This window comes from Sceloporus undulatus, chromosome 1, assembly GCF_019175285.1.
Source record: "Sceloporus undulatus isolate JIND9_A2432 ecotype Alabama chromosome 1, SceUnd_v1.1, whole genome shotgun sequence".
NCBI classification, from domain to species: Eukaryota; Metazoa; Chordata; class Lepidosauria; order Squamata; family Phrynosomatidae; genus Sceloporus; species Sceloporus undulatus.
Window position 1 is genome coordinate 58843748 of NC_056522.1, and position 11802 is coordinate 58855549.

At 39.7% G+C, this 11802-nt stretch overlaps 1 protein-coding gene across 1 annotated transcript; it reads right to left on the reverse strand.

The window, feature by feature from the left end:
• Positions 1-6386: 6386 nt before the first annotated feature.
• LOC121936867 (N-acetylneuraminic acid phosphatase) lies at positions 6387-10427 on the reverse strand. Its single transcript, XM_042479541.1, has 2 exons — positions 9973-10427; positions 6387-7207 (listed from the first exon to the last, which is right to left on the reverse strand). Exons 1-2 carry the CDS (start codon positions 10060-10062, stop codon positions 6524-6526), a joined length of 774 nt encoding a protein of 257 aa, XP_042335475.1. The 5' UTR covers positions 10063-10427; the 3' UTR covers positions 6387-6523.
• Between the last annotated feature and the right edge of the window lie 1375 nt (positions 10428-11802).

The following is an 11802-nucleotide window of genomic DNA, read 5'->3' on the forward strand; positions in this document are numbered from 1 at the left end:
ACACACACACACACACACACACACACACACACACACACACACACACACACACACTAAAAGCATGAATATAAAAAATGCCACCCATTATTTTACTCCTTACTCTTGTCCTCATTTTGAACTCTAGAGACAAGGAAACAGTTATATCCAAGGCAGAGGACAGAAAGAAATGGATGCAAAAGGTTTTCCTTGTAAAATATCTTGCACACAGGTCACAATAACTCACACAGAATGTGCTAGAGAGGCTCATAAAACACAGCACATAAAGATGACTAATTCCTACAGTAGCCTTCTTCAACTTGGTGTTCTCCAAATAGGTTACACTGTCACTCCCAGCATTCTCAGCCAGCATGGCCAAATTACAATCTATCACATCTGGAGAGTGCCATGGTGGGGCAGGTTGGCCTATTGGCTCCTACACTTTGCTCTATAAAACTGACCAAATGATGGACTCAAACAAGTCAATAGTGTGATACGACAGCCAAAAAAGCCAAGAGAATTCTAGACTGCATTTTCTTTTTACTTTTATTTAATTATTTCTGTATCACTAATTGCTTGAGACAATGAATAAATCAAAATCAATTAAAACAATACAAAGATAAAATCATTTAAAAATGCATTAAAATACTCTAAAAACTCCTAAGAAGCAGTCTAAAAATCAATCCATCAACACTAAAACTCAAGTATGTGGAATCCTGTATCTACCACCTACTGTATATCTATCTAGTAATCTATCTAGTCTATTAATAATTTAATTTTGTTTCCAATATAAATATTATTAACCACTGCAATTCTAGGCTGCTTCAACAGGACTATAGTGTCCAAATTAATTTGAACATTTCAGTGTGGCAGAAATATTATTTGATTATACTGGGGATATTCCCTTTTAACTGAAAGATAGTGAATCTATCTTGTGTTAGAATATTTTCTATCCTGCTTTCAAAGGACCTCCAGTGTTCTTTATGGGGGGGGGGGGGTGTGTGTGAAAAGACAATAAAGTGAAAGGTGGACTGTTTCCAGAAATGTATTGCTCACTACATTAACACCAATGACTTTGTATACTCATCTTTTAGTCATACTACTGGTTGAAATACAAAATAAAGAGGTAGTGCACAGTGCCTTTAATGTCAGTGGAATTACACTAATGGCCCTTTCTAATTCAAGCAAGTGATGCTATACAGAGACCAGAAATTAATGTATTTTTAAAGTAATTTTTATGTTGGAAGAGTTGGAGTTGGAACAGGGGAACTAAGGGGTTTTTATTTGATGGGGTGCCCTTTCTGGTCTGCCATGATTTTAAGGCTGTAATTATGCTTAGGAAAAGAGAGATTCTCCTGTGTTTATCAAAAAGGTTATTGACAAAAAATTGCTTACCATACATTATTGGAAGAATATACCACAAAGGACTAATGACAGGTATGAAACATTGCACAAATGTATAAAAAACACATCCATATCTCAAATACATATACATCAGACACCGATGTAACTAAGGATTAGAACAGAAGTAAGTAGCATTTTTAAAAAATCTGTTGCAGTCAAGAAGGAAGCAGAGTCACCCCCCCCCCCCCCCCCCCCCCCCCTCCATATTGAAAGATAAAATAATAATAATCAGGACACCAACAGAAGTGGATTGAAAAACAGTTTGAAAAACAAAAGCTTATCTCATGTTTGGGACAGCTGTTCTAATCCCTAGCATCACAGAAAATAATTCATGCTAAGCTAATTTCATGCTAAAACACCAATAATTAAGATAGTAAAGAATTATACACCAGAACTTTATGAAAGTATCATTTCCCTTTCATCCTCCACCCCCAGCAGTAAAAACAGGGTACTGCAAGTGTAGAGAATAAGTCATTTTATTATAAATTATTCCTCTGTGCTTTAATCGGTCTATGCTTACTGGCCCGCAGAAAATGCAGAAGCAGTGTCTGTAAACAACAAATTATAAGTAATGCAGTAAAATGTAAGGGCTATATTTTCGGTACAGGTTGAATCTCCCTTGTCCAGAATTCTGAAATCTGAAATATTCTTAAAAACAGGGTTTTTTATGGATGGCTGAGATAGTGACACCATTTCTTTCTGATGGTTCAAGGTTCACAAAAGAATAGTGTTTTTATTATTATTATTTGTGGTTTTCTCACATTCGCGGGAGTCCATCACTCCTAACCCCAGCAAATGTGGATGGACCACTGTACTTTGTTATACATCCTTTAAGCATATAAAACCCATGTATACAGTGGATGTGAGAGCTGTTACTTCTTACCATTTCTTCCAGAAATTCCATGGCCCTATATAAGATTGCATCCATTAAGAACCCATCTACATGCACATCCTGAATGGTGCTATCCTTCAGCTTAAAAAAAATGAGGAGTCACACCTATTGCTAGGTACATACACCCAATGTCATACCATATGAATAGTGGTGGGGAGACATGTATGCAGCCCTGAATTTTCACCATGTGTATGGAACCATCAGAGTACTGAATAAACAGAGTAGTTAAAATATACAGCTAGCCCTCCGTATCCATTGATTTATTGAATTGTTTTTAATATATATACATTCCAAAAAATAAACCATGATTTTGCCATTTTAAATAAGGGACACTATTTTACTATTGTATTTAATGGGACTTGAGCATCCATGGATTTTGTTATCCATGGGAGATCCTGGAACCAAACCCCAGTGGATACCAAGAGCCCACTGTATTTAAGAAAGTTCCTTGTTTCCTCAGGCCTTTTTGTGTAGAACTCAACTATTAATGCATGTCTAGTATGGGACTGTATCAGAGAGAACAAAATAACTTGTAATAGCAGCACCCAGTAACATTGTGGTTTGGAAATCTTTTAACCACTGTCAATTTTACGAGGTTGTTCTATACCAGTGCGTTTTAAGCTATCTGATGTGGGTAGGGATGCCATATCCCGGCGGCCCCCGGGACAATTCCGCTTTTGGGGGCCCCCTGCCTGCCCCAGTCCAGTTCCCCCCCCAACCCCAGCCTTTGTCCCGCCTCCGGGCCGGCCCCACTCATGCGGCCATTGCCACGGCTGCTAATACAGCTGGCCGCCAACCCACCTCCTCCTCCTCTTCTTGGGCAGCGCCACCTTCCTCCTCCTCGCCAGAGCTGCCGCCGCCGCGCCACCCACGGTGGGGCTTTGACAGAGGAGCTCATCCCCTTGGGCCAGCCGGCCATTGGCCAGCTGGCCCAAGGGGACGGGCTCCTCTTCCCTTGTGTGTGCCGCCTCGGCCGCAGCATGGGCCAGCGGCAGCGCGCGCGCATCCCCCACTTGCGCACCCTTGTGCAGGGCTTCCCAAGGAGCCCTTGCGCCGAGGAGGGGAGGGAGGAGGAGGAGGAGGATGAAGAGGAGGAGGAGGGGGAGAATGAAGAGGAGGAGGAGGTGGAAAGGTGAGTCAGTGGCCATTTCAGGTCTGCCTTGGGTTTTTTTTAATTAATTTTTTAAAATATTAAATACTTATTTTTTGTGTTTTATTTCATTTATTTTTATTATTGCTTTTTAATTTAATTTTATTTCATTTATTTTTATTATTGCTTTTTATTTTTATTTTTTATTATTGCTTGTTTTTATTTCATTTATTTTTATTATTGCTTGTTTTTTATTTTATTACATTAATTTTTATTATTAAATATATACACACCTGCCTTGTTTTTTTTTATTTTTTCCCATTATTTTTTATTATTAAATATATGCAAGTGCATTTTCTGTGTATTTATGGCGCTTTGAATGCTAACAAGTCTGCCTTTCTTGCACAATTATAGTGATAATGATGATGATGGTGATATTGATATCAACAAGCCTCTGAAGCACGGCCAATGTAACTTGCTGTGATTTTTACAAACTCATGTGCAGTGAAGAAAAACCACAGTCCCTTGACCAAGTACACACTTTTGAGAAGTACAGTTGAACCCGAGGGCAAGTACATTTCTGCCATCTGTCTGGGAATAATGCCAAAATGTCCTCCATTTTGATCATGCCTAAAAAACATGCATTTATATTAACATTTTTAAAAAACCCTCAAATTTTTTGAATGTCCTCCATTTTAAAAAATGTGTCCTACATTTGAAAATGTTGCCCTACATTTGTCCTACATTTGTCCCAGTTTGGAGGTCCCGACTTATGGCAACCCTAGATGTGGGGAACTGGCAACCCCCCTCCATGTGCCAGGGACCAGCACTTAACTTGTGTCCATTGGGTACAACTGTTTCTTCCTTTCCTGGAAACCTGCCAGAGACCACTATTTTGAGTAGCATTGTTCTATATTCTTCACAGCTGACTCATAATTTGGTCCATATGGTTCCAAGTTGTGATACCTGTGTTGTTGTGTGCCTTCTAGTCATTTCTGATTCATAGCACCCTAAGGCAAACCTATTATATGGTTTTCTTGGCTGGTTTCTTCACCGTGGATTTGCCAATGGCATCCTGAGGCTGAGAGAGTGTGACTTGTCCAAGGCCACTCAATGGGTTTATGTGGCAAAGCTGGGAGTCAAAGTGTGATCTCCAGTGTCTTGGTCCAATGCTCAAACCACTACACCACGCTATCATAACTGAGTTACATGATTATAAAGCATATCATTTTACCCTCTTTCGTAAATGGGCCTGTATCGAAGCACATATGTCTGAGTGCTATTTTTAATTTAAGGAAAGCTGGGACCATTTTATTGAAACACATATCCCTGAAGAAAGTTATAAGAGAATACAGAGGTATAAGAATTTATGAGATGCTAGAAGACCAGAGTTGTGTGCCTAGATGCATTTTTGAAGAATAAAGTTCTCTAAGAGGTATGGCATAGTTGTTTGCGTGTTGGACTGTGACTCTGGAGATCAGGGTTCAGTTCCCTGTTCAGCAATAAAACCCACAAGGCGACCACGGGCAAGTCACATGCTCTCAGTCTGAGGGGAAGGCAATGGGAAACCATTAGCAAGAACAAATCTTGCTAAGAACACCCCATGATAGGTTTGCTTTGAGTCACCATATGTCGAAAATGACTTGAAGGTGCACTACAACGACAACATGTTAGTCCTAAAATCCTAGAACAGGTTTCCCATATGATTCTTCCTCAATGTTATATGTTCATGCTTTCCGAATAGTACTTTTTATTGTGAATCCAGCTTGTTTCCCATCTGTTTATACATAGCAGACTATGTTCTGTGCTTGAACTTTCCAAATTACAAACCAGTAAAACACAATAATGTCCAAATTATATTTACTCTTTTTTTCCCCTCAAGGCAGAATATTCCTTACTTTGGTAAAGGTTTGTCAGATAACATGCAAGATGCACTTGTGAGTGCAATTGCAAAGGATAGTCAGATGGGGGAGCAGTGATACCTTCTACAACCTAATGATTCTTCCGCACAAGCTGAGCTTTACTTCTGTTCCCAAAGGTAGCTAAAGGAAAAAAAGTTTAGGAAATAGAATTTGTGCAGGAGAATTGATGGTGGTATAAGAGTTAAGCACTTCACTTCTGTCTATTGATTCCTTCTTCCAAATGCCTATCCCTACAATAGCACTTAAGATGGAGATAATGTGTGAACAGGAAACAAGTTTAATCAGATCCACAAGCCAGTTAAACTGAATTACTGTATCTGAAGATACGTAACATTGCAAAGACAGGACAACTAATGGAGTGCATCAGGGAATTCCAAAAGAAAATTTGCATGTGATTTGTTGATTAGAGCAAAGCCTTTGTCTACATAGATCACAGAAAGTTATGGAATGGTCTCAAAGAAACAGGAGTGCCATTACATTTGATAGTCCTGATGTGTAACCTATACTCATGACAAGAAGCTCCTGACAGAACTGAATACAGAGAAACAAAATAGATCACCAAAAAATACCAGGTGCTGTGGGCTAGATTTCAGAGGAAGGAACTGGCAAATCACCTCTGAGTATTCCTTGCCTAAGAAAACCCTATGAAAGATAAGTTGATAGGTGACATGAAGGCACACACATATCCATACTTCTAAATAAATATATTTAAAATTTGCCAAATCATTCACAGTGCAGCTCTGTTCTTTTTTCCTAAGCCTGAACATCTTATGTACTGGCACAGCAAGTTTCCATTCTTTCACTTCCACTCATTTCAGTTCAAGTAGGTTGAAGTTAACTATTACAATTAAATAGTGTTTTTAAGTGACAAAATTAATGGTAAAATGTCAGTTTTCTACTCTTTGAATACGCTCATAGTTAGATGCTTCATAGCTAAGTTTGCTGCCATCTCCTGTCGGTGAGTGTGTTGTCACAAGATGAGTCTTTGAAGTGTTATTGAGACATGTACACATTTGGGTTTACTCATATTTGTGCATCATGTGAACACTGTTAATGTGGGATAGAACAAAGAAATAAAAGAGAAATCAAAGAGAATCAAACATATATTATAGCTAATGTATTTTTTTTAAAACATTCAAATTATAGAACATTTAAGACAAACCAATTTAATTTTCACATGAAAAAGTCCTTTACCATCAGCCCTAGCTAGGTAAAGTCCTTGACTTTTCTGTGGAAAACTCACATATTACAATTACCAGCAACCTTGTTAATTTCTAATGTAGTAGCTCCTTTGTTAGAAAGAAGTCCAGGAAGATCAAGAACAGAAGAAATAATATAGTGAGGGACTGGAGAAGTAGGTTTTTGTGTCACTGTGGCTTTATTTACCCAAATTGTTGCTTTCAAACCTGCATTCAAGCCTCCTTGAATGTCTGTATCTAGAGAGTCACCAACCATCACACAGTCCTCAGGTTGAACTCCTAGAAGTTCACAGCAGTGATGAAATATTGAGGATGCTGGTTTTTCTTCTTGATGCTCTCCTCCTACAACAATGGCATCAAAATATGGTTGGCAGGCACAAGCCTCAATCTTTTCCCTTTGTGTCTGTGATTCTCCATTTGTTAGCAGAAGCAACTTGAAAACCTTTCTGAGGTCAATAAGCATCCTTCGTGTCTCCTCTGACAAAGTCAAATGTTGCAAGCGAGTAGTTTTCCAAAGGAAATAGCATTCTGCAGCCAGATTCCGATTGACTGTTCCTCCCTTTACTTCTTGTATAGCTTCTTCCCAGTGTTGAATCCTGAGGTCAGTAATACACATTTCAGAAGGATCATAGCATTCTTTAAGCAATTTGGCTTGGAATTTATCGCATATCATGCAGGCTTCTCTTTCATCACAATGATGTTTTGACTGTAAGACATTAATCACCTATGACCAGAGGGTTAAAACAGAAAGGATCAGTTCAGTTCAAATTGTACAATTTTGTCTTCTATCAGGCAATGGCTTATTAATCAAGTTGTTCTACTGGAATGAAAAAGAGCATAGACACGGTTCAAATCTCCACTCAAGCAAGTCGCATTCTGTCAGCATCAGAGGAAGGCCTTGCCAAGAAAAAAAAATCATAGGTTCACCTTAGGGTTGCCATAAGTCAGAAATTGACAGTACACAACAAAATTATTCTGCATCAGCGGTATAGGCCTGCACTTATAGTATAGGTTGCATCATCTCAAATAAAGATTTCACTTTAGGATACCTGAGTCCCATTCTCTTCCACTCTAATGTGGCAAATCATGACACATTTTGGGGAATGTAATTATGTCACATATCTAAAGTTTGGTGCTATCTGATTGATTTGAAATTCATAATGAGAATCCAATTCTGATCTCTATCCCACAAATTCATTCTTTAAATAACAATAAGAAGACATGCAGGAATTTCCCTCCTTTTATCCCACCCATTCACATTCACTTACCTTGAATTATCCAACCCTGAATAAATGACGAGCTTCTGATCACCACATACATGTGACCTGCATGGTATCTAACACACACACATGCCACTACTACTGACAGGCCCACAGGTCCATCTTCCAGAATCTGTCCTCTTCTAAACTCAAAGATATCTTAACAAAGGATATACGGTACAGTTCTTTCAGACTGTTTCCTGTCTTACAGCTGACAATGGGGCTTTTCTCTGAAAACTAGACTGAGCATTTTACTGCAAGAGGCAGGAAAAAGCATCTTTCTCACATTTACCCAAATCAAGGTGCGTACTAAGTTATCCTGGCAAATATGGCATAAAATCCCAAAGTGCCTCTTGCCTTCCCTGGCAGTAAAATAAAACGTCTACAAAATAAGAGCTGTATGACCAATGATATTAGCTACTTTAACCCAGTAGTTGGTGTTTAAGCCTAGTGGGCATGGTCAATTGTTATTATTGTCATTGTTGTGTGCTTTCAAGTTGCTTCCGAGTTATGGTGACCTCTAAGGTGGAATATCATGGAGTTTTCTTATCAAAATTTGTTTAGAGGAGGTTTGTCATGGCCATCCTTTGAGGATGAGAGTGTGATTTGCCCAAGATCACACAGTGGCCACTTTAGAGGATATAAATAGCCAAATTCTATACTGCAGACACAGTGCATTTTAACACCACTTTAATGCTCCATCGTACAGAATCCTGGGATCTATAGTTTATGTGAGCACTCTTTGGCAGAGATGGCTAAAGAACTTGTAAAACTACAAATCCCAGGGTTGCATAGGCTGGAGCTAGAGCACTTAAAAGTGGTGTCAGATTACCTTATTTCTACTTGGAATCCACCTAAAATTAAGCCTCAGGTCGCCCTTTTAATTAGAGCTAGTTAATCAGAAAGGGATGTAAGAATTTGAACTCTATTAATCATGTTTGTATAATTTAGTGTTAAGATGTTCAGTTTAACTGAATCAGATGAGTTGCAGTTGAGTAATTATAAACTCTTTATACAAAGTCATTTTATATTATGAAGATCCACTAAGGCTGAGGTCCTTGGAAGTCCTGGTTTTTTAACAGTTTTTTTCTTTCTATTTGTGTACAGGTATTTGTTGTTTGCTTGTTTATTTGTTGTTTGTTTTTATGATATATAATAAAGAGGTGCAACCTTTCCTTCTGCGCTTCCTAGGCTGCATCCACATTGCGGAAATAACCTAGTTTGACACCACTTTTAACTGCCATGGCTCAATGCTGTGAAATTCTGGGAGCTGTAGTTTGTTGAGGCACCAGAGCTCTTTGACAGAGAAGGCTAAATGTCTCATAAAAAACCCTACAATTCCCAGAATCCCATAGCAATTGAGCCATGGCAGTTAAAGCGGTGTCAAACTGGATTGTTTCTGTAGTGTGGATGTATCCCCAGGGTGACCAGACCTATGTCCTACATTCCAGCCTTCTGCCCACTAGCAATGTCAAAAATGTCCTCCATTGTGAGAAGGACTACAAAACATGGATTTACATTTATAGGAGTGTTTTAATAATAATATGCAGGACTAAGAAGCATGTATTTACATATATAGGGATGATGATGATGATGATGATGATGATGATGATGATGATGAAAAACACCCCTATAACCCTATAAACCTAAATCTTTGCTTCTTAGTCCTGCTCAAAATGGAGGGCACCTTGACATTCCTCCTGGACAGAAGATTGAAATGTTAGTATTAAAAATTATTATTATTATTATTATTGTTATTATTACTTCTTACTTGCCTCTCCCCAGGGATCGAGGCAGGGGACAACAACAATTGACACACCACATCAGTTAAGACACATCAATTAAAATACACATCAATTTAGAGCTGTGCATTTTAAGGGATGTTGGACTTCAGCTCCCAGAATCCCTGACTATTGGCCAACATGGCTGAGGCTTCTGGGAGCTGAAGTCCAAAAACTCTTAAAGAGCACAGTTTGGGGACCACTGGTTTTAGAAGGACATGCATAGAGTTTTAAAAGGACAAGATATGCACACATTAAAACAATCCACATTTAAAATTCATCCTTAGCTTTTACTTGGTCAGGCTCTCCATTTTGCCTCGAATGTCCTCCATTTGGGATGTGTGTATGCCTTGTCCTCCTTTGGGGTTAGAGGACATCTGGCCATGCTGGGCAGCCCTATTTCCCCAAGAGGAGGAGGAAGAGAGGGAGGGAACTGCCTAATCTAGTACCTCTTCAATGGCCCTCCTGCCAGCTCCAGCTGTGTCGATCAAGGTGTTGTCCAGGTCAAAGAAGACAGCCTTGGTCCCTTGCAGAGCCATTGGACCCAGAGGCTTCTTCCTGCAACCTCACCAGTGGAAGAAGGCTTTCTTTTAGTCTCGCGAGAGGAATGCAGAAGTCCTGGGGCTGCTCGTTTCCCTGCTGCCCGTTGATCTCATAGCTGTAGACAAACAAAGAAGGATTAAAGCTATAGCAGCCCTGTTAGTCTGGAAAATCAGTATGCAAGGGGAGACTATTGTATCTGGAAAATCACTATTTAAAGAGAAATATATTACTGCACTAACACTCATATAGAGCTGCTATTCTACTTTTATTGCTCTGGGTGCCTCTGTTGCATCCTGGGATTTGCCGTTTAAGGAGGGGCGTTTAGAATTCTCAGCCAAGGAGCTCCTAGGCCTCACTGAACTACAAACCCCAAAATGCAACAGGAGGCAGATATAGGCAGATATAGGCATATAAAAATTACAGAGCTGTAAAATACCTCAAGAGTCATCCCACTACCCTCTTAGTTACTTTATCAGACAGGGAAAATTGGGGGTTTAAACAGCCGATTGTCCTGTGCAAAATGCGATATTGCATTTAAGATTTTCAGACACATTGCTATTAAAGAGGCAATAAAGATCAACAAATCATTTTCGGGATTTCCCAGTGAATGATTTGTTGCTGTGTATTGCCCCTTTATTGCCTCTTTAATGGTGACGTCATGTGAAAATCTAAAATGCAATATCTCCTTTTGCACAGGATAATCGGTTGTTTAAACCCCGATTTTGCCCTGTTTTCCCTGTGTATCCCTTTGCATACTGATTTTCCAGACTAACACAGCTATACCTTTGAATTCTACCACCTCTGGATGTTCTTGAATTGCAGCTCCCATCGTTTCTTACTATTGCCTAAGGTAGCTAGGGGTGCTGGGAGCTGCAGTGCAAGAAACACTCCTGGATTACAACTGAACTCAATGCAACATGAAATGGGTGATTGGCTCTTGTACATGTGTTCATATATTACAATACCCAAATGTTCCTGATGCAAAAACTGGAGACTTCTTTATGAATCCATTGTTCTCTGCCTACAAAAAGGCCTGTGACCTCACTGGAATGAAGACATACTGGATTGCAGAAGAGGAGTCCTAGTTGACATGCAAATAGACTTTACATTTCCTGGACTTTGAAAATCTCCCTATTGCCACATGGCCAAGAGGAGGAAGAGCCTGCCTGCACAAAATATATCCTCCCCAGACAGTATACCATCTTTACTAAGGTCTGAAACAACATCACAGGGTTTTCTTAACAAATTTCTTGAGATGAGCTTTGCCATGGCCATCCCCTGAAGCTGTAAGAGTGTGACTTGCCCAGGGTTACACACTGAGGTTTGACATTCCAGAAAAATGTATGTCATTGCCAAATAAAAGCTGGAAACACTCTTAGAAATCTAAATTCATGCTTCTTAGTCATGCTCAAAATGGAGGGCTTTTTAAAATTCCTCCTGGACAGAAGGTGGAAATGTAGGACATGTCCTGGAAAAAGGAGGAAATCTGGTTACCCTGCCTTAAGATCGCTGTAAGTCGAAAATGACTTGGTGTAGCGGGTGACCCCAAACCCACGAACCCGAAGGCCCATGGCCTGCCAGAGGACAAGCAGAGTCAAGGAGACCGAACTGGCTAGAATAAAAAAACGCTTTATTGTCTGCGCAGGGCAGCAGCACACCAACGTAGGTGTCACCAAGGCTGCAGCACCGATGGCTTCTTGTCACCCCCCTTTTATGCCCTTCGCAGAGGGCTGTTT